At 28.5% G+C, this 27443-nt stretch overlaps 1 protein-coding gene across 2 annotated transcripts; it reads right to left on the minus strand.

Moving 5' to 3' along the window:
• Window positions 1-1778: 1778 nt before the first annotated feature.
• LOC8261733 (protein SMAX1-LIKE 7) lies at window positions 1779-7713 on the minus strand. Of its 2 annotated transcripts, none has more exons than XM_048375818.1 (3): window positions 6219-7713; window positions 5001-5260; window positions 1779-3933 (listed from the first exon to the last, which is right to left on the minus strand). In XM_048375818.1, exons 1-3 carry the CDS (start codon window positions 7427-7429, stop codon window positions 2045-2047), a joined length of 3360 nt encoding a protein of 1119 aa, XP_048231775.1. In that variant the 5' UTR covers window positions 7430-7713; the 3' UTR covers window positions 1779-2044. The 2 variants fall into 2 exon arrangements, with proteins under 2 accessions (XP_048231775.1, XP_002533380.1); XM_002533334.4 differs by having other exon boundaries at window positions 1779-3928; window positions 5017-5260; window positions 6219-7710.
• Between the last annotated feature and the right edge of the window lie 19730 nt (window positions 7714-27443).

Raw genomic sequence — 27443 nt, forward strand, 5'->3', positions numbered from 1 at the left:
TTAATTGAGATTTGGCCAAAATTGAGAAAGTAATCCGTATTTTTTGCCAAAGTAGTTAGTGATAGTAGTAACGGGAGTTGCATAAAGAAACTTGATTATTTCATATTATTTATTTTAAGAGCTTAATTATTCTAATTTAAAATTTAAAAATTTAATTAAAATTCGGCCAATAATTTAAGCAATTATCCATACCTATTGCTTTTATATTATAACTATTGCTCATGTCCATTACTTTTAAATAATTATATTTTATTAATTATTGCAATTTCCAAAAATAACTTGAAATAATTATATAATTTATTTTAATTTTTATTTATAACTTAAAACAATGAACGTTTGACGATGATATAAACCTTGTCAATGATGATATTCTCCTACTTATTTACTTTTTATTATATAATATAATATGAACAACATGTTTCCTATAAAATTTTATTCTCCCCTCAATATGTTTACCATATGTTTTAAATAGTTTTATTTTATTTTTACATTATGCTTCTAACTTTTTAGTTGCAATTATATTCTAATGTTAATAAATAATAGCAAAGTTTTAGATGTTAATTTATTTGGGATATATATAGATTGTGTTTAGTGATCAATTAACACTGCAATTTCATCTGCGAGATAAATGGACTTTAGAGAAACAGATCCTTATTTACAAACTCTGGTTTATTTTTAGTTTTATTTTATGGGCCTTCTATAAAATATTCATTTTTCCTTTTAACTTGTACCATTTCTACCTTTTTTTTTCTTGGAACGACATGTCGTTTCTACTTAACTAGCCACTTTAAAGTTCTTTTTAACTGTGGTGTTTATTTAATCATTTTATTTTATTAAAATACCTTTAATAGACTTTTTAACGTATTATATAATAATCTAAATATTGATAAAATTATCGACATATATAAAATTTTTGAGATTTAGATATAAGAAATTTTGTATTGAAACTGAAAAAATTTGTATAGTAATTTATAATTTTAAAATGAAATAATTATAAATTAATTATAAATCTTGATATTTATATTAATTAATAAAAAATATTTTAATTATTTAATTATTAAAATAACAACTACAAAGAAATGTTAATCTATGTTTTCAAACAAATTAAAAAATATATACTTTCAAAATTCAACAGCGAGCGTACTATTTTTGTAGCCTCAGACAAACATTAGTTACAACTTCGATTCCAGTTCTCCTTTAGCCTTAGACTAAACAACTTCGAATGGTAGTTGAATTTATTTCTCAATTTAATATTTTCTGAACCCAATTGACCTCTGTTCGAGACTGTTAGAGTATATAAAAAGCCTAATCCATTCCGAACCCGATTCACTTCTATTCTAGATAGTTAAAATATCTATATATGAAATTTTTTTAAAATATCCTAAATCAATAAAAAAAATATATATATACTTTTTTCCTGTGCATTTTTTTTCAAGATACTGTTTTTTCTAATTTTTTTTTTTTTAAAAAAAATTAAGGTTTCATTTGTCTTTGGGGTGTTTTACTCAAAAACAATCAAAAGAAAACTAAAAATCAACCAAAATTGTAATTTTAAAAAGGAAAAGTTAAAAAATCGTATTAAATTTGATATCTTAAGACTGTAAAAATATTTAAAAAAACTGTAAATTTACTAAAAAATCACAAAACATGAGTAATCTCTGAAGATAACCTTACCCATTTATAACCATCAGAATTCAGATTTAGGCAAGTCATATCAAGTTAAGGGAGTTGGTGCAAGAAGGGAAAAACATCTGGTTATATGCATTAAGCAGATGGCATACCACACAATCACTAACTATAAATCATTATACATACCCATTTGGGTTTGTCTCAATTGGTACATCGAACACTAATCCCATGCAAAGGCCATTCATAGGAATCTAGGGCGCCCTTTCCCCAAGAAAATAAACTTACAGATTATACATTCACACAACCTAACCTGCAAAAACCACTAACATTATGGAAATAACAGGCTAAACAAGGGTTCCTGCGTCCTAATGCTACATTATACATCTAACTACAAGAATAGCCTTTTCACAAGGCATCAGTTCAAAATGATTTTTGAAGGAAGGTGACCTCCTGCCATGTCCTCATCCAAAAATAAGCCCTTGCAGGAAACAAGTTTTACTATGGAATGAGCACTAAGATTGTACCTTTCTAGAACTTCCACAAATCCCTTGTTGAGTACTTGCTCCATCCACTCCTCCACCACTCTTTTCCGAGGGGATAAATATGCAGCTGCTAGTAATTGCTCCGTGACTTTTGAGTCGATATCTAGTAAACATTCAGAGCCAACAATCTTGTGGAAGCTGTCATTGATCCCAGTAAGTATTCTCTCACCAAGTGCATCGAAATCAAATGGCTTGAAAACCACTATTCTGTCCAACTGATCAAGGAAATCTTGCAACCAGGCTTTGGAGTTGCTAGACATGGAGTCATTATCAGAGTCTCCATTCTCAATGATTTGCATATCATTCTCTTCGGCAGGAAGGTTCAAATCTAGATATCTACTAGATGTCTTGTGAGCCCGTTTAGCAACTTCAGAAGTTTTATGCCGATTTACGTTTTGGTTTGCACCAACCAGCTTCCTTTTATTCACAAAGACTGAACTGGAGGGAACTTTTCTCATTACTGGTGAATGATTCAAATTTTGAACCATTTTTTCAGCAGGAGCTTGTTCTATTAACATCTGCATTGGCTGGCCCTTTATTCTCAATATTCTTTCCTCGGAATAGGTAGAAAAATCCTTAGTAGAAGAGAGCTTTTTATCATCTCCAAGTGTTGAAGTTGTCACAAAAATTGCATTGTTTATTCCAACTTCTCTTCCATGCGAATCTGAAAATTTACCAGTTCGAATAGCACGTGACAAACTATTCTGAGCCTGCACATCAGCCTTATCTACATTTTCGAGAAATACAACGGCCAAGGGCTTCTTGCCCAGCTCTCCAGCAACATAATCAATTATAGTTTTCCCCCTAAACATTACATCATACGCATGCACTTCTTCGCTGTGCATATTTACTATCCCATCTTGGGGACTTAAATCTGCAGATATCAAGTTCTCACTGCTTCCAAAAATTATTTCCGCCAGAGCAGCAGCAATTTTCCTCTTACTACACCTATCAGGTCCAAGAAAGTTGAACCATATATCCCGTTTCAGGCTTGATCCTTGGTGCCTTTCATTTCTTGTCCTGTAGTGGGCTATTGTTTGGCTGATAAGATGCACAGCTTCATCTTGGCAGCTAACTTTCTCAGTGAGAGCTCTGACCAGCATCTTAAAGCTAGTAGGATCAAACTGCCTGCCAATATCAAGAGAAGAGAATGAAGATGAATGAGCCAGATGGTCAGAGATGCTGCCATTGATAACATCATTGTTTGGTGAAAAGGAGCCTGATAAATCCCGTGAAAGCTCCACATAATGTTTATTTTCGGGTTTCTTTGTGTCATAACTGGTAGAAATAGGACTAATTCTCAAGCCCAAATCTGTAGTCACAGAAGTTGCAGATGTAGGAGATGCTCGGTTACCATCAGCTATGCTTGAATTGGAATAACTACAAGGAGATCGGAGACCATCTGACTCATGATCTTCTTCTTTTGAAGGTCTTTCCCACTGTTTGACACTCTCGGTGTTTGCCACAGAAGCTGCAGATAAAGGAACACCTAATTGCCTTCTTGAAATCTTCTGCAAATCAATGGGGACATTCATGCATCTATTTCCATCCAGAGGTGCATTTGTGTTGTTGCTGCTACCCTTTTCAGCATCGTCCTTTTTGTCTTCAACCAGCTGAAAGCCCACTACAGTAGGAAATCCAGAAGGTAGAGTGTTTGATCCTTGTGGTCGAGTAAGATGTAGACGCCAGCATATGCTATCCCATTTTTTTTGCAGGCCTGCAACTTTGGCACTCAACACATCTCCATCATCTCTTGTCTGCACTGAAGAAATAGAAACTGCTTTTTACATGAATATGGAAAAGATCATTTTACTATTTCATTTGTTAATTCAATATGTTAAGCCTGTGCCTTTGACAAGATTTAACAGTTTATCACTTATGAAATGGATATTAGATTTACAATAAGCCCAACAAAAGAAATGGTGAAGGTGTTGACATGGCTGGCTCATGAATAATATTTTCTATGCCTAAAAACAAACAAACAAACAAATCTTCCATACTAGAAACTCTTTTATGCATTAGGAGAAAAAGAAAAAGGAAGTTTTACTTTAATTGATTTGTTGGGATAGAGTTTATATAGGTCGTGGCTTCGCAGAAAATTATTCCTCTAAATACCCTATGCAAATGAATCTCTCAAGGAGGCAAAAATATAATATTTGGCAAATTGAAAACTATGAGCAAACCGATAAGAAATTTGTTAGTTAGAATGAGAAATTCAATTGAAATGAAATATTTGAACATTTAATGTGTTACTTTTTCCTGTTTCTGCAACTGTTTAGTCACTACTGTTTTTGTCAATAGCCAAAGATTCTCTGCAAGAAATTCAAATAAAGATACTTAAATCTCTTTTGTAGAATGTCTGTCTCCTTTTATATATACATATAACAGAAAAGGATATGTTACGTTCAGTCAAGTTGTTTTCTTGGGTTCCCATCTTGCACTTTTTCTGCTGAAATTTCTGATATAATAACTTTATATAGAACCTATAATCAAATAGTAGAAATACATCTAATAGATAATGTAGTCAAAGAGCTACAGACCTGAACGTGCATATTTAGCTAGGACCCTTCTTAGACCTTTAGGTATTCTCTATTATGTGAGAATCTTTTTTCTTTCTTTTTCGGTTCAGCAAGTATATCAAAGAAGCAAAATAAAAAAAGAGTTGTGGGCTCATAAATTTTTTTTAAAAGAAAATTCAGGTAAGCTAATTGTGTTGTGTTATATTCCAACTTCAGAGGTTTGGTACAAAGCACAATACCATGTTCTAACCCTTGGCCTGCATTTTACTCCTAGATAATAGAAAGAAGGGATGTCATCTGGAAGACATACTAAAAGCAAAGCGCACCTTCACATCCAATCCTTTGTTTGTACCAAGTTCAGCCATTTGCAACCAAGAAGGTAAATTTGATTGGTATTGATCTGCTACTGAAGCGACGCATCCACCTTTTGAAACAGCAAGTACTTCTTGTTCACACTTTTCATTGCACAGATGACATCGAGATATGCATTGGTAAGAGCTGCTTAAGGAGCCATTCAACTCCGATGGAGTAGAAAAGAACCCACCAAATGGAATAAATGATTCCATCAAGCTGCAATTTTAGCATGACAACTGTGAGAAAAGTGGGGATGTTTGAAGGTTAAAACAAACGCTTCACAAAGAGAATAGAACAAGACATTCATTTAGAATTCTGATATATGGTAAACTAATTTTTTAGTAGAACAGACAACCTCAATTGCAAAACTGCTATGACGTATTATATTATACTAAGACACAATATTTTATGGGCAATCAACTCAGACCTAGTAAAGTGTCAAGGCAACTCATAATCAAGATCCTAAAATAAAGGACAGGGAACTGTTATGATAACTTTGTTTTTCACCAAGTAAACTTTGCTTTGTTAATAATCACCACTAGATGCTGAAATGCAATTCCATCATGTGGTGATAGAAACAAAGTGAAAACAAAGTGTGATAAAAGCAAAGTAATCGTACAAGATAACCAAGAAAATTTAATAAGAGTTAAAAACAAACAATAGAGCTCATCTGAACTCATGATCCAGTAGAAAAGTTATTGATTTTCTAGCTAGTGAAACTAAGAGAAAGGATATGGCTGAGACAACCCAGTTTAAGGAATGCTATATAATCCCAAACTTTTATCAACACCATTCACAAATTCTTCTCTGTTTTACACGGAGTTCTGAGAAACTGGATATCAGTTACACACACACAAATATATATAATTAAATTATAAAATATGTAAAAAATTTCTAATATTTTGTTGCTTGGAGCATGATTCCTACGAAAGTTAGGATTGGTTAGAGTCTTGTAACGAAAATAATATAATCGTTTATAAAACAACTAAAAATAAGAAAATAAAAGAAGTTCTATTATATTCACTAGCAAACAAGGCATGTCCACTAATAAGATTATCCTAAACACAACCAAAATCTCTGAAGTATAAACAAATGAATCACATGCATGCATACAGATTATATAATATTAGAGCTCTAAACAGGTACTACTAAAATGCAAGAGAAACCACTTTACCTGGACCTAGGACAAGATTCAGGCATGGAAGTTCTAAAAGAAGTAATCGGCAAAAGCTGCAAATCCCAGTCTTTTTCAACGGAGGGAAATCTGCTAACAAACTTCAGATAACCCTCATAACTTGCTGTTGTACCTATAAGCCAAACTTTTCTTCCATACAGCTGCAGCATCCTTGTCAACTTCTCAACTATATAGCTCATTAAATCATTTAATCCATTACTACTATTGCTATAATCATTTTCACTGCTGATAAATGCCTTCAGATCACCAAGATTCACCACCAATCCAGGTCCCAAATTTTGCTCCACAAATCGACCCACCTCCTCAAACCTCAAATCCACACACCCTTTATCAAAGTTTTCACTTGCAAACTTCATAACATCACTTTCAATACAAATCACACGTAATCCAGATAATTCAACCGGCAAAACATAATCTTTTCTTTTCTCAACCAACTGATTAAAACTTGCAAGTGTATCATAAGCACATACACCAACAAGCAAAGGATTTCTCCCTTTATTTCTAACAAGAACCTCACCGATCCTTCTACAATTTTCATCGCCATCAGTAAAACCTGAAAAAAATGGAAAACTAAAACCCCGTCTACCAGGACCCGGATCCGAATGATCACTCAAATTGCATAAAAACATAGGTGGGCCTCTAAAACGTTGTGAGAGTCTTAAAACCTGGGGAAGAGGACGAACAATAGCAAGCTTGATTTCGGAGCTCCGAAAACCCGATTCACCAAAAACCCGACTAACAACCGGGTCATCAAGAATTGATAAGATCAAATTTTGCAGCTCCACTTTTATACATGACACAGAAGTAGTAGAGCATTGCTGCTGTTGATACAAATGAAAATTCTCGGGCTGCCGTCTCTGGTTAGCCTGGGAGCGTTTGATGGCGGCCATGAGTGAGTTAGAAACAGGGGGGTCTTGTTCACTGAGTTGAGACGCGGGAACTCGGTCAAGTGAAACACTGAGACAAAGCTCTAGAGCTTTGAATTGAAGACGAGGAGTGTAAGCACTGTTTCTTGCACGCACACATGCGTCACGCAGAATTGACGATGGAATGGATAGTAAAGCGGAAACTGCATGGAGTGACGTCGTTTGACTATGGCCTCTTCGGCGCGCTACGCTCACGGCCTCATCTAGCGCGTGGGCTGCTTCCGGTGTTAAGCATTGCCTGGCTGTAATTACCGGCGTAGGCATTGCCGGTAAAATAATAAAAAAAGAAACAAAAAGTTTATTATGTCTGCTGCTGTTTATACTTTACTATTCTCTTTGTTTATGCTTATTACACAAACAAAAGAAAAATAAAGAAAAGGGGAGAGGGAGAGAGAGAGAGAGAAAAGAAAAAAGAATCGAGAGGTTGGATAGAGTAGGAGTAATAAAAACTTAAATATTAAGGTAGGGTGGTGGTGGAGGTGGTGGTGATGGTGACGGTGGTGGTGGGAGAGAGAATCGGTGGTGTTGAGTATAGATTCTATATATCTAAGATTTATTATTATTATTATTACTTCTTTTTCAGCTGTGGAGAGAGAGAGATGCTGTGTCCACTTAATTTGAGTGGGCCACTATTGACAGTCAGCGTCACTGTCTCCTTACGTGTAATTTCTGATATGGAGTATCTCAATTTTTGGCAGGGGTCAATGAGTTATTAAAAAGGAAACAGACATTGGAATTGACTCGGTCATAATGACGAGTTAGCCAACTCACTATAATTAGTCACCGCGGCAACTCTTGTTCCGATTTCGGTTTAGACGGTTCCAGTTAGAATTTTAACATATAAGAATTTTAATAGATGTATTTATTTTTAATAAATATAAATTTAAAATTTATGTGTAGTTTTTAATTAATTTATTAATTAATAAATTATATTTTATTTAAATAATAATATTAATTGTAAAATTTATTTTATTAAATTAGTAAATATTAATTTATAAGTTAATTATAAGTAGACAATAACTAATATTTTAAATTAAATTTTAATATTTTATTAATAATAAATTAATTTTTAATTAGATATTTTAAGAATAAAAATATTAGTTTATATAATATTAAAAATTAATTAACAAATATTTTTAAATAATATTATGTCATTACGCTAGTAGAATTTTTGAAATCAATAAAATTTTAAAATATTAGAAAAAAATTCGAAATATTTGATTTATTTTTAATTTTAAAAGGTTATTTTTTTTTATAAATTTAACTTATAATATTAAAATAGTCATATAAATATAGAAATAAACAACTAATTATAAAATAAATATTTTTAAAGAAAGCCACAAGCTATGAACAGAATTATTATTAATGAATGTAGTTTACCTCTCTGTGATTTTACTGCAGAAAACAGGAAAAATGAAAGAAAAAAAGGAATGTGATCTCTGTGAGGATTTTCTCTGTAAAACAAAGAGGGATTTAGGTTATAGAAAAATCAATAATTTCCGATTTGTGATCTTTTTTGGAAGATGAGAACTTCCATTTTTGTAAATTTAAATTTTAACTTTTTATAATTAATAAGTTTAAAATTAACTTAATTTCCTTCGCAGCTTGGATTGGTCCCGATTTTAATATCAGTTTAGCATGGCATACAGCAAATACTTGTTTCATATCAATATTTCTTATATTTTTATTTTTTTAAAATTTGATAAAATTATTTTGTTTGTTTAATAAAATTTTTACTTCATTATAATATATCATTTTATTAATTTAATTTTTTATATTTTAGGTTTATTAATATTTATACATTAAACGGATTTATTAAGTATTTATTTTGTTATTTAATGCTTTTTGTAATCCTTCTATATTGTTTTTACACATTAATCTTTTTCTTATTTGAATTGTATTATGAAAAGGTTTAAAAAAAAACGACGTCGGAAAGGAATTCAAGCTCAATGTAACCCGCTAATTCAAATTCATTATGGGAATAAGACTTAGTCATACTTACGTAAATGACCTTATATTACTAAGAAAAGCTAATGTTACTTAAAGTATATAGGCGTAATAGATGTGAATTGCTCATTACCGGTATACGCTTTTATGTGAATTTGAATAATTTAAAATTATATGATATCAATTAATGAGTTGGCCAATGTATTCTGATTAAAACTATAAGTATGTACAAATTGAAAATAAACTATTCAATTTTTAAATATAAAATAAAAAATTAGTTTAACTTTATTTATAAAATCAAATTTTACTTTCTATTATGATGCCAATTCATTTAATATAAATATTTATATATTTTATTAATTGATATTCTTAATTTTAATTTATGTATTAGAAAACAATAAAAAGTAGAGAAAAATGCTTCTAGAAAAAGTAAAAAAAAAAAAAAAATTATTACACTTAAATAAAATACTCCCATCTTTATAATTAAATATTGAATAAGATGCTCTCTTTTTTCTAAACTAAAAGTGACCCTTAAAAATGCTGTAAGAATAATAATTAGGTGATCTGCCATAGCACATATAATGAATTATAGTGATTGATAGTACATTATGGAGGTCCATCCCTAGTAGTTCCTTTTCATTCTTTTGCCAAATTGGTTTGATTTAGGTGAATGATTGGTTTGATTAAATCTAAGCTCTCCTTTGTTGAAGGATAATTGAATCCTATGAACAACAGTTGCTTTTGGTTATTATCCTTTCTAATTTCATGTTTTATAAACATATCCCAATATCAATTATTTTTCTTGCCTTTTATATATGAGGAAAGGTTCATGAATCCTTAACTTTCCAATCGTGCTTATTAAGACCTTCTAATTGTCTGTTTGCAAGACAAATTTGGGCCTAAGATACTTTAATTTTTTACTGTCATGTAATAATAATGGTTTGGATCTTAATATTGGTTAATAGTTGCATGGGTTTTTAAGGAGGGTGATATGTCATTCTCTTGTCCAAAGGAATCTCTGAACTCGCTTTGAGAAATGAGGCGTTTTCTTTCTCATATTTTGGAGGGTGCTGATATTGGGATACCTTGGCTGGCTGCAATATGTTGTGTAGGTTTAGTCTTGTTTCAGTTTAAGGAATTTCGACGAAGAGGTTAATGTAATGGGTGGAACGGGGGCAGGTCAGACTCAGCGGCGTTGGTTGGACTGGCGAGTTAGAAACAGAAGTGAGTTTGGAAAGGAAAGGAGGCACTGAGTTAGGTTGAACGAGTGAGTGAGATCGGGAAACAGAGAAAGTGGAAAGAGGTCGCTTCAAATTGCAAAGGTTGAAAGAGACAGCAGCAGGTAATTAAAGAGAGAATAAACACAAAACACATCGCACCCACCACACCACCGCACACATAGCATTCATCATCACCACCACTCTCTCTCTCTCTCTCTCTCTCTCTCTCTATCTAACACTTCAAGCTTTCTCTCTCTAACTGTACTGAGTGAGTGAGTGAGTGAAACAGAGGTGAATAAATTGAAAAGGTGTTTGATTTGATATGTTGTTTTGTTCCTATTCCTTCTTTTGTTTACTTTTTTGCAATTCCCTTTTCAGTTGCTTTTTCCCTCATAACCAAACAAAACATGTATGACCTCTCTTCTCTCCATTTAAATCTCCTATTTTTTCTCTTTCTCTTTTCTTTTTTGGGGGGTTTTTCATATTCAATTAATTAACCCTTTCTGTGTCAACAGTTGACTCCCTTGAGTCAATATTTATTATTTTTTTTCTCAAATGTGCACAAGTGGAGAATACTTTGGGATTGGCAAATGAATATTTGATTAGAAGAATTGTTGGTGCATCTTATAACATTTATAAGAAGAAGAAAAACAATATATTGAACAAATCAAACATGATTTTATATGGTTGAAAACATACATGGAGTCTATTTGTAGAAATATATATATATTTTAATAATTATTGTTAATTTCTAGTTTTTATGATGAAGACTTAAGATGTATTATTTATCTCATTAAATGAAATGTTCATATTTTTTTTAAAAAAAAATTATATTTTAAATTCGAGTTTTTTCATTTTTATTACTAACATCAATAATATTATATTATCTAATATTGGGAATATAATTATCCAATGTTAACTAGTATTAGACTTAAAAATAAAATTATATTATCATAAATTTTAAGTTTTTTATTTTTTTTAAACTTGAATAGACTTTAAATACATTAATTTTATGTGATTTCAAAAGTCACAAATTTGATCCGGTGACTAATTAGCATATGACTTGTTGCTGATTACCGAAATTCATATGATCTATGGCATGCAAGCATGTAAATCCATAATATGGAAACGTATCAATTTTGGGGAAAAAAATAAAATAAATATTTAAGACCATATGGGTTCCAATATTGAAGGTGAATATAGCCACCCATTTCCCATCATTCTAAAGAAAAATCATCTCTTTCATTGTCCTTCTCTTTCAAATAATTCTAAATAATTGGTGTATATATGATGCAAATAAAAAATTATATGGGTTCCTATCTTTCTAAATTTAGCCCTCATACTTCAAAGTAAATTCTTAGGTTTTAAAATTGAGTCGATTCAAAGTTGGATTCAATTAATGAGAGATGTATTTCTATAATATATTTAAACAATTTGTATTAGAAGTATGACCATTAATCTTTCCACTTTTTAAGTTGAGGTTTCACTAATTAATTAAGGAGTAATATTATTGATCATTTTTCATGTAAAAATTGATAAGTCTTAGAGTTTATATCTTTTCATCCACCATTTATCAATATTAATAAAAAATTATTATTTTTATAATAAATATTAAAGCTACAAATCAGTGAGCTATTCAGAATCCAACTTAGTAAATGCTCGCTTGAACTCATTTATTAAGGCTTATTTATTAAAAGAGTAAAACAAAAGTTCAGATTCTTAGAGACTTACGAGCTTAATTTATTTATAGGCTTATAAATTAACTCGTAAAGAGTTAAGATATTAATAATTTAGTGTTTAAATATAAATATTTATAATATTTGCAGTTTTACTATAAAAAGAATAAAATTTAATAACTATTATAAATTTGGTTAAACTTATGAGACTCAAACAAGTTATTGCTAGATAACAAACAAGTCAAATTCAAAGTGGTCAAAATTTGCTAACACGGGTCGATCACACTCGTAGTGAATGTAAGAGAATTGCTAGCACTTGTTGTGCAGTAAAGGGGCTCGAATGAATAGAGAAAAAGTCTGAGGTTTCAATTAGTAATTTGTCTTTGCTTTCACTGCATTAGATGCAGACTTCACTGGACATCTCTAAAGCTAAAATTGGAAGTGATGTGTGTTAAAAGTGGCTCAGCAATGTAGTGTCGTTTTCACAAAAACAATACATGTTGCCCTCTCCCACAGCCAAAGAGACATACATTCTTTTTCCACCATAATAATCAACAACCCCAAGAAACAAGTTGTGGGAGAAAAGGTATAGAAAGGAAATTCATGACAGGGAAAGGAAAGGAAGAATCTTAGAGTGGAAGATCTCTAGGGTTTGGATGGAATCTTTCACAATTAATTTCTTTGTTTCCTCCCTTTCTTTTTTTCATAAAAAGGAAAAATAATTGTTATAAAATAAGATATTTATTTTATGTGTTGCTCACAAATATCAAGGCATCATTTTCTATTAGATGCTAATTCTCTCAATATATTCTTATTTGTACGGGTATAATAATTTTAGCTTTTGAACCGAATGAATAATGTGAATTATAAATGAAAATTATATCTGAAGAAATTATTTTATTTTTCTATTTTGGAAGTGTATATATAGCTCGAGAGTTCTCGAGATATATATGTAAATTTAATTTGATAGTAATATTGTGAATCATGCTATTTATTAAATAAAATTTATATCATTAGTCAAACTCTGATTTTATATATTTTTTTTTAATAAAATTATTAAGTTTAATTTTTTAAATTAAAAAATATTTATAATTAAAATAATAATAATAACGATCTACACAACACGCAATTAGACAATTAATGCGACTGTAATTTTTAAATAAAAGAAAAAGTCTTGATTAAAAAGAACTCAAATTTAATATTTAGACTCTCTATGTTGTGCATGAATCATGATAATATGTTCATTCATCACGCTTCATTTTAGAAAAAAGTAAAAGAAAAAAAATGAAGAATGCAATTTGGTAATGAAGTATATAATAGAAGATTAATGCAATCATGGTATATGGATATTAAAAACAGTTGAAAACATGTAATAGTGGGGAGAAATGCATGGATATATGCATTCTTGGTGGCTCTCGTACTCATACCCCTCTACCAATTTCTCTTTCTCCTTCCTCCTCTTCACTTGCTACTTAGGGTTAATTATTTCATTAGAGTCCATCACCTTGTAGGATGTCATGGGTTCGGTTTTCGTATATGGGTGTTTTATTTGTTTTAGATTTAAGAAAATTAAGTCGGATTTGGGTTTGAGATCATATTTAAGTTTTGAATTCTTATACATATATAACAGACGTTGAAAATCAAAAAATTTGAATAAATATGCACGCAATACTATAAATAATAAATTTAGATAATTAAAAATGAATCATAATAATTTCAAAAAATTTAATTATATGTTTGAATATACAATCTCATATTGAGAATTGATATACACATAATAAAGATTCAAATTAAAAATCTCCTTTCTGCGAATATTTATCAACAAAATCAAATGATAATCTTTGATCAGGCAAACAGGCTAGAAAGCTATAGAACAAAGAACAAATTAGAGAAAGAAAAACATGCACAGACATACATACATATATTATTAAAGGATCATTTTCGTGTTAGATGGGTCATAATAAATTAATAACCTTTAAAACAAAAGATGATCTAAAAACAGCACTCATGTCTGATATTTGTGGAAAAAGAGATTCAACTTTCCTCTCACTTGAAAGTTGAAAAACTGCATGCTTACCTTACCACCATTACTGAGTAAGCTTTTCATATAAAGTGGTTATGGGATTTGACCTTCAAATTTTATTTTCTCTTTTCCTCTCTTAGCTATGGCCCCCCATCTCTCCTATAATGCGCATCATTTTGAATCCTATTCCCCCATTTTGTCCGTTTTATACATTCTCTACTCATTAAATTCATATATATATATATATATATATATATATATATAGGCGGAACTACCTTCGAGCTCTTGGAGCTAGGGTTTGCTGTAGTTCAGGATGATTTAAAAATCTTTTTATCTCGTAAAGTTTGTCAATTTATTCTATTTCGGATATAATTAAAAAATACAACTTTAGCACAAAGTAATTTAATAATTGTTATTATAAAAATATGTCTATAATCTAATCCGAGCTTATTAAAATTTCTAATTATATCATTCTATATATTTACTATCAATCAATCTAAATCAATAGATAAATCACTACCTGATGTTAATATAAATAACAAGAAATTAACTCGATTATTTAAAATATACAATACATAAATAATAAAACAAGATAAACGTGATGGACCCAAATGATAATCCTAGGATTTTCAGAAGGGTATAAAGAAATAGCTAAGGTGGTTTTTAGAGAGGATTTTTTGTGAAGTGGAGAAAAGGAAAAGAAAAAGAACCATGATAGTTCTAATACTTAAATTAGACTATTGTAAAAAGATCATATTTAAAATCAAAGATTTAGAGAATCTTATACATTAAAGTTTTATGTGGTAATATCAATAAAATTGTATTGGGTTTGAGGATTATAAATATGACCTTCCATCAATAAAGAATGAACTGACCTAGCAAACCTTTTTCTTTGACATTAAAAATTGCACTAATTATTAAAGAAAGAATTTCTGCAAAATGAAGGGAACAATTGATTCTGTAGGTTACCCTTTTCTTGCAAAATATTCACCAAAACTTTAAAGCAGCATTACCAATTGTTTTCACTATTAACTGAGTATATATGCAAAGGCAACTAATCATATCTAAAGGAGTATTTTTCCTTATACAATCGTGATGTTAGTGGTGTGTTTTTGTGTGTATATAGGTTTATTCTCTTACAATTATTAAACTGATATAAAGATTTTGAAAAAAGGAAAAGGAAAAGAAACATTCATGAAGGCAAAAGGGTTTAGGTCTATTTAAGAACAAACATATGTACCTTTTCAATTATATGCATGTATGAAGAAGTTTAATGTATAGAAAGAAATTGAAGACTTGTATAAAAACAAAAGAAGAAAAGAAATCATTTCCTTTGGAATCAAAATGACCCCATGAACATATTTAAATGGTGCTATCACTTTGACATCAAATTCTCTATTTAGGAACAATTTGTAAACATGCTTGTCGGATAAAGGGTTAAAGAGATGCGACTTCACTAGTTTTTGCAAAAAAGAATTGAAAAAAAAGAAAAGAAAAAAGAATTTCCCTTTTCTCCTTTTGTTATATAGTTTTCCTAATGCATTTTGATTCTCTTCAACTTTCTTTTATTTTCTTTACTTCTTTCGTTTTGATATCCTTTTCATGTTGATTCTTTTAGAGTTATTAAATTTAATTAATTAGCTTTAAAATATGCCTTGTTTAGGTAATTGATACGTGTCAATATGAACTAGTTAATTATTAATTATTAATTATTAATTTTATTTATTCTAATTCGATGACATACGTGTTTAATTATTCAGCTGCTAGTTTCAATATAGCAACTGATTAGTTTAAGGTGAGGAATGAAAATAAAAATAGAAATGCGAAGGGAAAGAAATAAGAATAGGAATGATTACATTTTATATGTTGTTTGGTTGGGTAAGGAACAAGAAGCAAAATCATTTATAATTAATAGTAATAATAATACTTAATAATAAGAAATAATAATATTTAATTTATAATGATTATATGTAATAAATATATAAAAATAATATCTAAATGAATGATAAGTTATTATTTTATTTATTTAGCCATTTATAATTGATTTGACTTAATTTTTATAAAAATGAACTTTTTTTTTACTTAAAGAAATATGAGAATGTTTGATTCTCAACAATGGATTTCCATTAATGAGTAATCCTATTTGTGATTTTGAGATAATATCTATGGCACATATACTTTTATTACTAACTAGGGTTGAAATTGGCAATCTTTATAGAGTAGTATAATAGAACTTTTCTCCCTTTCTTTCCCTTTTGATTTAAAAAAGAATAAGTAACACTTCAATTCTAAAGAGATCACAAGATCATTAAATGAATATTTCAAATTGTTCACAATTTTAATATTTAAAAAATAAAATAATTATAATTTTTAAATTAATTTTCTTTATTTTATTATGTAATAGTACGAGACTCGATTAATTTTAAATGCTAAAAGAAATTATTTTAACTTTTTTTACTCGTATTTTTTGCATATGATGAAATAGCTACCTTTATTTTAGTAGGTAGATTGAAAAATTCTTGTTTCACTTTAACAAAAAGAATCAACACGATTAACATTATAAAAAGCTAGCTTCTAAAATATAATTATTCTATTTTTTAATTTTAAAAATATAATTAAACTATTTTAAAATATAAAAGTTTAATCTTATTTTTATCAAAAATTCAAGATTTAAATAGAAACTATCACATTTTAGTTAATAAAATTATTAGTCATATTTAAAATTTATATTTGATATATTAAATTAACAAATTGTTCAAGTCTAAATTAAAAATATTGTTAACGATTAACCAGTGACCCATTAATTTTTGGTCAATTATAGCTAAGGCCGGAAAAGTTTGTAGGCAACTTTAAATATTCATTGCAAGGTACAATGATTGGGAACATCATATCAATCTGGTACGTCCAATTTGCATCAAAAAATTAATTTAATTTTAATGTTGTAGTATTATAGCTTTAATCTAAAAATAAAAACTGAGATTATTAAAGAGGAGACAAGACATGATGCCAAATCTCAATTTAATCAGACCCTTTTGTCATAATACTCAGAATTGTATCTACAAAAACCATATAAATATTGTTTTTAATTTTAATTAATTTTTCTTTTAATCTTTTCTGCTTTTGTTATTGTCTCCCAAAATCCAAGTATTCTCTTTGATTTTTTCTTGGTATTCTTTTAGCTACTTTCGTTTGGTACAATTCTGTTTTACCTGTCTGTTAATTAGTTTGAAAGTCAGTTAACTAATCCATGTTTGAATATTGGATATGCGTCCGGTTGTAATGAATTAGTAACCCTTTAAAATTTAAGGTATTATAATAATTAAGATGTCATTTCTTTAATAAAAATATACTAATTCGTTATTATATTTTATTTTATTACACTATTAAATTCTGTTGATGATGCATTTATCTAAATCAAATGACAAGAGTATTTGTTCTTATAAGTAAAAGATTTCAAGTTCGAGTCATCGTTTTTGTACTATGTGTGTTTTTGCTTTTGTGACGAATGTAAAAGAATAACTACTCTCTTATTATATATTTCATTACCCGATAATCCTTCCGGAAATATTTAAAAAAAAAAAATTCATTGTCTTAATTGTTAAACTTAGTTCTTCAAGAATTATTATTCTTATGATTAGTAATTGACTGAGAGTGTCGGAACTGAATGTCTATGAAAATAATTCTGACTTACTATATATATATATATGAAAATTGGGCCTAGATGCATTGTTACCAAGAAGTTGATAGAATGCAAGAATCATCTCAAGAAGAGATGGTATGTAATTTCATCCGACAGCAAAATCAGTGAACTTTGGCACCATCTCTGTATACACATACAGACTGACATCTATATATATATATATATATATACAGAATTATTTTTATCAAACACATAGTGGGCAACTATGAAAGCTCTTCAGGCATGTAGTTATTACTGCCCTACCTAGTTAGGATGTTGCCTAGTATTGTCGTATCTATCTTTCTTAGATTCTCCTGGATTTTTCATCTGTTTTTTTTATCAAAATTTTGATTTATATAATTTTTATTTCGATACGGATATTTAATCGCTAGATTATAAATTTAATTAATTTTTTTATACTAATTCATTACACAAAATTATGGCAATGTAAAGATTTACCAAATAATTTTAAATGGGTTTATTACCTGATTTTTGCAGTAATGTTTTAGCCTATTGAATGTTAGGATAAATTTTTGACCAAAATGAAAGAGAAGTAAAGAATGTTAGGGTGGAAATTGAATAGTAGGAAAACTAACAAATATAAGGGTAGGTATATGGGCAAATAATTTCCTTAAATGGGTATATATATATAATTAGATGATATAGATGACAAGACACTATTTGATACCCAAAAGGAAGAGCAAACAATGCACCAAGGACCAAGACAAGACAACAGCATTATTGAATTTTGAAGGGGCAGCTCAGCTCCTCTTGACAGGAAACCCCACTTTACCAAATTCAAGAGGCACCCTTCTAATCACACTAATGTAAAATAATTTAAGTTACAGTTGAAGTAGCTGCCAAAAATAAATAAATAAATAAATAATGATAAAAAAAACACACCAATAATTACCTTACACATCAATGTAGGAAACACCTTCCCCACTTGCTGTACATCTTCCTTTGCCAAATTTGGTTCACCTGTGCCACATTGGTGTTTTCTTTGTCCCCACCAAAACTCATACTTTAAAATGGTTCATTAGATATCAGTAAAGTCAGGCCAATACATATCTAATCAAAGTTTCTCTATTTACACTTTCTTCTTTTTTTTATTTTTCTTAATTATACTCAAAGCATAATGATATTAAAATTTTCATTTATAAAGATTATGTAATCAAATATGTTTATCTATAAAATTCTAAAATGTCTCGAAATCAAGTCTAGCTTTTCGCTAAAGTCTAAGCAAAAAGGAAGTGATCCTTGAACTGTGGAAAAAGTTTTCCTTTTCCACATAAAGAAGCAATTATAGAGATGTTGAAAAGGAAAAGTTAAGAAATGAAGTGATGAAGAAGTGGACACACATAACCAAGTATAATACAAGCATAAGGTGGTGGTGGTGGTGGTGGTGGTGGTGGTGATGATGGGGATGGTGGGGGGGCCTAAATGGGCTACTTGGCTTTGGATGTTACCTTAAATAGGAATTTGTGTTTTCTTATAGTGGGGTGACCTAGTCCTTTCCCTCCATTGATTTCCTAGCTTTGACAAATTTTCACTTTCTCCAAAGTGGACGTATTTCTATTTTTAGTATCATAATTAATTTCAGGGAATTATTTATTATGAATCCACTAGGTTTTTTCTTTTTACACCTTTGCCCATTTTGAGTTGCCCCATATACTTCAATTGGATCAAACATATGAATTAGTTAAGATAATTAGATGATATCCTGTGACCTCAAGAAAGGGAAAAGGTGAAAAGGATTCTTTAAAAATTGGAGTACTTGTCAATATAGGAAGGTTTGAGATTAATCTTGTTGGCTCAAACTAAACTATAGTTTGGACCTTGTGTACAAAACCATATATATATAGTTTATGCAATTTGATGCTACAACTTTTCTTAGAGTACCGTTATTTAATGAACAAATAATAACACTTTTGGACTACAAGTTTGGACTAAAACGTAATGAAAGAAGAAGTGCGAGAACTTTTAGCCAATTTTGGTCATGTCTAATTATTTCATTTTACATCTTGTCCTTGGTTCAATTCCACTTCTCCCTAAAATTAAGTCAATTTTTTGGGCTTCATTCCATATGTTCACATCAATATCTCCACTACTAGCATGGTTCCTCCTTAGTGGCCCATTTTATTGATTATGTGATGTGTGGACCATAATTCAATTTGAAGAAGGGAAAGGAAAAAAAAAAAGGGTTCTTGCATGACAAATCGGTTCAATTGAAATTGAAAAATCTAGAATATTGTATAAATTATGTAAGTAAATTTTAGATTAATTAAATAAAATTAATTGACCTTACCCATCATAATTCTGTCCACATATATCATATGACTTTTGAGTATTGAGTAATAAAGGGGCAACACATTTTTAACAAGAGTGTTATAGATATAAGAATGATAAGATAGATATTTGGCAAAACCTATAATCGAGCCCCTGAACTATTCCACTTTTTGCTATTGAGCCCTCCAACTGAAAATGTCTGCTATTAAGCCCCTAAACTACACGGGTTACTCATTTTAAGCCCTTTTTTGACATATGAGTCTGAGGTTCTTAATGAAAATCCAAGTCAGATTTTTAACATGCCACCTCTGAATTTGAATACTTTATTATTACCACATGAATTATACATGTGGAGGAAACCACAAAAAAAAAAAAAAAAAAAAGACAAAAAAAGAGATGTGTTATTTTGGAAACGATAACTTTTTGGTAAAAAAAAGTTAAGAGTTCTTATATTGCAAGTCATTTGAGAAAAAGGCAAAGATGTTTCGATCAGTTTCAAACAACTAAGATATCGGTTCTTCTTCATTTGTTCATCATTTCGAGAGAGGTGCTCCTAAATGGAAGTGTGACTACACAACTGATAACCTAAAAAGAAGGTTCTATGGTTGCAGTTATACGGGTGTGAATTTGATTTGATTTTGTGGCTTTATTACATAAAAAAGCTATGGTTTTTGGTGGGTTTCATATTGGTTTTAATCTTCCACTAAAAGCTTCAATTGTTGATTGTGTAAGGGAAAGAGTATAACTATTTTGAATAGATAAATGACGAATTCTCTATGAGAGCTATTATGCTATTAAATGACATCCGTAAGGAGAATACAAAACTAAAAGGCAACACACTAAGAAGGATTATGAGGAAATAAAGGTTTAAAGGATGAGATGAGAATGATGAACCATCTTGAACAGATTCAACAGGAATTAGAGATTGTGTTTGGTTAAAATAAAGGTTTAAAAAATCTCATTCTCTTTCCTTTTAGCAATTGACATTTACTCCTGTTACTTTTATCAAAAAAGGGTTTAAAATGAGTAAACTGAATAGTTTAGGAGTTTAATAACATTTTCAACCGAATAATTTTATATAGTTTAATCTCAATTAACTTAGAATAAAAAAATTAGTTGAGTATGGATTTAGAATTAAAACTTTAGCAATTTATAACAAAGTGGTATAAGAAAATTTGAATTTCTTAAACTGTTTAAAGTTTAAAGAGATGAGAGTTACTAGATAAAGTTGGAAATTTAGTGAAGAGTGGAAGATGGAATTAGAGTAGTTCATTTGAAGAGATAAATGGGATAAAAATATAATTAAAAAAAAAAATCTCTAAGAGTAATATAACAAAAGAAATTGAAAAGTATTAGTGTTTTCCACATTGTCAGGATTTTGATTCTCTTATATCTAAAGGCAGTATTGGAACTAAAACTGAAATCTGACAATTCAAACAGAAAAATAGGTGAAGTGTTCACTCAGTAATCACTGGCCCATGATAGGCCGTTAAGTGGGCCAAAATGTAAATGGCCCATAAGTTAACCTATGGAGTCCACAATTTATAGAGGCTGCTAAGCACAATCAGCCAATATGAGAACAAATGAGAGCCCACAAGTTTTATAGGCTGGCCCATGAAGTTAAACATAGGGCTTCTTTTTTTTTTTTTTTTTTTTTTTAAAAAAAAAACTTTTTAATTTAAGAAGATCTGAAACATGATGTTCACTCTTAAAATAATCTCAAGTCACCTATTAGTTAAATATAGGGTTTCATCTGATATTCAAATATCAATTTATTTAATTTGACTTTCATTCCTAGACTATAAAAAGATGAGTAATGTTATACGACTTATTTTATTTGTTTCAATTCTTCTCGATGTGATGTAGCATATGATTCTTTTATAAAATTGTCTTCTGAATCTTAAAACATGAAAAAACAGTTTAATAAAAATATTATATATCCCGTAATAAATAAATAAGTAACATGTTTAGTATTAGACAACATAGGATTAAATATATGTCTTCTACTATGCACCTATATAGACAATCATGTTTAATCTTAGGCATAAATCACATCAAATAATAGTATGAAATATTTTAAATATTAAAAAAGAAGTCATTTAAGTTTTAAATTAATGTAGTTCTCTTTTTTTTGCTTCCCATTTACAAGAATCTTTCTTAGTTGTCAACCTTATTCCAAATTATGCATTTTTCATGGAATATATCATCAATAATCTATGTGTTTGAATCATTGATTGAGCTTTATTTAAAGCTTTTAGAATGATCAATCATTCAATTTTCACATACCTGTTAACCACTCACATAGTTTTTATTTACCATACACATCAATTTAGTTATCTTTGGATGCTATCAACTTGCCTCCAACAAGTAATTCAAACCCCTAGAATACACTTTTTCCCCCTTTGGATGCCTTGTTCAAAGGGTGAGAAATCAGGAGTTAAATTTCTTAAGATTTATTAAAAATTCAATAAATCGTGTGATCTATACGACAGAAATAATTATTCTTTCTTATACAATATATATCGTATTAGTTATTTTTTAATGCACCGAGTAATTAGACAATTGTAACTTTCCATAAAAAAAGAATTTAATTGAATTTAAAGATTATGCTTCTATACTTCCACACCTAGATTAGCTAGGTTACAATTGTGAGATGAAATTCCTTGGCTTTTGACAATAAGAAGTTTGAAAAGTAGAGTTTGAATGTGTTTGACAGGATGCAATCTAATCTTAATTCAATAATATTCTTCTCCAAGCTGTCATCATCTAAACTGTTGAGCACCATTTTACCTTAGGTAGGTGATATACAATTTTTCCTTTTTCCTAAACAATTTCTTTTTCTCTTCAAATCTAAGAAAATTATAATTGATTGTACTTTTCTATCCAAAACCATCTGAGTGGTGGATGGTATGGCTAATCAAAAATGATGATATCATTAGTTTCTGCATTAAAAGAAGTTGGAGATTAGTGGTTATCACTACCTAATGCATGAGGCATACTTTTTTATATTCTTTAATGCTTCAACTTCATTTGATTTTTAATTAATTGGAAGTTAGTAACTATCATTTTTATTTTTATGTGCCCAACTTTGAAACATGATATGTGCAATTATTGCACTTTTAAATGCTTTAGTACCTATTTTGGCACCAGAACAAATTAAAGAGAAAAAAACTGTCCACATAAGAGAAAAAATGAATGAAAGAATTTGTATGTGGGATATACAAAATGGTATGTTATTTAATATTATTTGCTATGCAGATGATAAATTTTCATTAGTCAGCATCACTAATTTTTTATTCCTAAATTTTTATTTGTTATTTGTAAGTTTGTTTTAACATTTTTGCAATGTTTGATCGAAATCCATAAAACAGTATATTTTATTTAAAAAATATATATAAGAGAAAAAATAAAATAAAAATAATAAATTTAAAAAAGATATTTCGGTGTTATGAAATAGATTGACTTACTAATGTAGAATTCAATTAAAAATTTTACATATTTTATTAAAATTTATAAATTTTATAAATTTCAACCAAACACAGTATTATACTAAAATAATAAATTTAATTCCTAATACCACTAAAAAGTTTTAAAAAATAAAATTGAGAGCCGAGAGACTGATTGTACTAAAATGAAGTATAAGGATCTAAGAGGTGAATAATTTTTATTGCTAAAGAAACAATTGCAACTACCATAACACCAAAAATGGCCAAAAAAATTGGGTTGAATGTTGTTATATGGCAATCAAATTTCTAATTTAATGAAAAATAAGAATAAAATGGGCACATCATATGGTTAGAGATTACATATGATTATTCCTATGACTTAAAAGTAAGTTTGGATAAAGCTATGAAGACAGCATGTCTTCTTTATCTTTCTATCAAATATTATAGTACTAGATTTAGATTATTATTTTTTTCAATGGATTTGATAGTTTCATTTTATGGCATGAATTTATAAGAATATAATATACAAACACAAAATCAAATTTTGAGGTACTTAAATAAGAGAACATGGAAGCAAATAAAAGAAATATATGCTTAGCAGGACATTCATATATAAGAAGCAATTTTGTGGTAAAATTAAGGCAACACATTAGAAGGTTGCTGAATTTTTTTGATTATTTGGTATTGGATCCTTAAGCTTTCTTTGTATTTTAAAAGTCTTTAAACTATTTTTTTAATTAATTTTAAGGATTTTTTAAAAAATTTCTCCATGTAAATTAATATTATTATTAATCTGGTTAAGCAATTATTAATATTCATAATAATAATATAGTTCAGAAACTTTTTTAAACATAAACAAAATATGCATACGTATAATATTACACTTTAAAATGTCTAAACTGATATTTAATAATATAGAAATTGATAATAAATTATAGAAAAATTATTTTTATAATTATTTGAGTTTTAAATATTAATCCCTTAAAGTTTTTGAACTATTATTTTTAAAAATATTGAAGATTTCATCCAGATCTATAACGACTCTGTTTAAATAAATATCAATAAATATATATATTTACAAAAACAATTCGCATATCAAATTAGGATATATCATCTGCTAATAAAAATTTGTTATATTTTTTTTATACAACTAAGGTTTTAGTTGATTTCGAGGGAAATCTACTAAAATATATTAACACGATATTTTAGATTCATAAAAATTATTCTGTTTCAAAATAAATATTAAATTTATTACCAAAATGTAACATTGTATCATATCTTCAATGAAATTCTTTTTCACAAAATATATATGTTTGAAGTTTAAGGACCATAGATGAAATTTACCCTATAAAAGAACAGAGCAAGGCAGCAATTTCTGACCAACGGGCATTGAGTTCAAATTTGAAAAGCATTATCAAAGGGGAAAAGAAAAAGAAAAAAGAAAGGGCAAGAAAAGATGGCAATAATAATAATTGAGAAAAATAAAATGAACAATTGTTTCCAGTGGTCACATGGAAAAGACGATAGAAAGTGAAAGTTGTTTTTGTTGTCACACTATTCATGGAGAAACAACATTATGATATGAGGTGGGTTGATATTTATTATTATTATTATTATTCATGAAAAGGAGGTTTTACCAGTAAAATAAATTATGGGTTCCATATAAAGTAGATTGGACCAATGATTAATTAGGAAGAGAATGAAATTAATATTATATATATATATATATATATATATATTCTACTATGATGGATTAAATTATGACATAGATGCTCTTTAAATTTTTATTTTCTTTGGTTTATATATATATAGTATATTGTGAATTATTAAATATTATATAGTTATCTTTTTGTCTATTGAAAACTCAGTATACCAGAAATAGTTTTTTTATTTACATATATTTTACTATAAAAAATGATGAAATTTTGCCAAAATTATTGAATAAATTATATTTGCTGGAAAATCTCTTTAGTAAAAACTATTAATTGATAAGAGAATAGGGTTTACCAGTTTCTCAATTTTGGATAGATTAATTGTTGGAAAAATAATCAAATTGCTATCACTTACATGAAGAACATGGAATTCTAAAACAACTAAAACAAAAAGAAATATAATTAAAAAAAAAAAAAAACATTATAGTGGGTAGACAATGCCATTGATATAGAGAACAAAACAATTATTATTCTTCCAACTTTATTTTCTTTATTCATGTGCTTAAAAACATATAAAATATGACCAAATCATTTTACAAAGTTATAAATTAGGAAAAGTCTTCTCCTATTTGCCTTAGACAAATGGTTTTATTTAAAATACATATAATATTAGCATATGATATATAATTAATTATTTTTTTTCACAAATTCAAATAATAATTGAGCTAATCTTACTTGGTTAATCATGCATCTTTTATGCCCATAAACCCAAATGTTAAAGACCCATTATTTGGTAATTTTCATTTTTATCACTTAATTAAGTAATTTTTTTTTTTTATGAAATTGCATTAAGGAAAAACCATATCAAACCAACAATTACACTATAATTAATTTCCAAACACTCCATGTTGAAATTTGAGATTTCTTGCCCCCACTCAACCAAAAAGCAAAAAGGAAGATTACAACTTATGAACCAGAAAACCCACATCGCAAAAAGCATAGAATATATATATATTATAAGAGAAAAATAAAAGGGCCTCGAGATAAAAGAAAAATAAGAGATAGGTGGGAATATTAAAAAAAAAGAAAAAGAAAAAACAATGGTCCCCTTTAAACGATTAGCCTCTAGACGTACCACCAAAAACAAACAACAAAGACCCACAATCACCTAAAATAATCATCATCATCGATTAGCCTGGTGACAAAAGCCTTACCTTTTGGGTGGAAAATTCTGAGGTTCAATTTTTTTATTTATTCATTTACAGAACTTAACATTATATTATCCTTTTATTAGATATTAATATATAATATAATTTTTTATTTTTATTTTTAGGACGTATTCACTCGCATCGGTTTGATATTTTCAAAATAAAATTTTTAAAATCGGGTGAAAAAGGCCTTACCTTTCGAATATAAAATTTTTAATTTTTTTATGAAATTTAATATTTTATGTAATAAATTTTCATTAAGTGGTTTTAAAAACGTATTCATAAAATTTAAAATTATTTCTTAAATGCTCTTTGCCAAAAATTGAACGGTTTTATTAATACCATATAGTATAATACCATATAGCATAATTTAGTAACAGTAATAACAGTATCATACCATATCTGGCAGGGTAAATTTTACATGCCTAAAAGCCATACTGAAAATCTTATACCATATAGTATAATTTAGGAAAAGTAGTAACACATGTATATTTATATATATATATATATATATATATATAAAATTTATATTAATAATAAAAATTATTTTAAAAATTTTAATATAATTATATATTTAAAATTCGAATGCGATCATAAATTACTCGTATGGTTTTATGAACTACCTAGCAACTAAAAACCGATTAAATGTATAGTTCATGTAATATTCTCACGTAATCACTTGCCCTACCAATTCCTTTAAACCCAAAATAAACCTTACAATAATTACAAATAACTCCATAAAGTTTAATATTCAAGACATTTGAAACCTTATTGTTATAATTCTAACACTTTTAATCTCTAAAACGTTCTAAAGAAAATTCAATACTTTATCTGAATTATAAGAACAAAAAGAGAACGAAATTTACTTGAAGTTTAATATGGCTTTATATTTTGTGATATCTTTCTTTAAATATTTCATTTTATACTTTGAATTGAACTAATATATTCTTAAAAAATAAGAAGAAGAATCAAACAATCATTTTCTTTATCTTTCTTCTATATTATGAAAATATATTTTTCCATCTAAAATAATTAAAAACCAAAAAAGTCCATTAGTATAATTTACTATAAAAAATAAGAACATTAAAAATCAAACACAAAATTAAAAGGAATATTAAAACAGGCTCCTACAATAATG

The sequence above is a fragment of the Ricinus communis genome, chromosome 6 (genome assembly GCF_019578655.1).
Source record: "Ricinus communis isolate WT05 ecotype wild-type chromosome 6, ASM1957865v1, whole genome shotgun sequence".
Classification (NCBI taxonomy): Eukaryota; Viridiplantae; Streptophyta; class Magnoliopsida; order Malpighiales; family Euphorbiaceae; genus Ricinus; species Ricinus communis.

Bases quoted from the DNA above. Each gene is read 5' to 3' on its own strand.
- LOC8261733 (XM_048375818.1), bottom strand. From the start codon at position 7,429: ATGCCTACGCCGGTAATTACAGCCAGGCAATGCTTAACACCGGAAGCA. The intron at 5,261-6,218 runs GTAAAGTGGTTT...CTAAAATTGCAG, and splicing joins GAATCTTGTCCTAGGTCCAG to CTTGATGGAATCATTTATTC. The intron at 3,934-5,000 runs GTATGTCTTCCA...CTATTTCTTCAG, and splicing joins GAAGGTGCGCTTTGCTTTTA to TGCAGACAAGAGATGATGGA.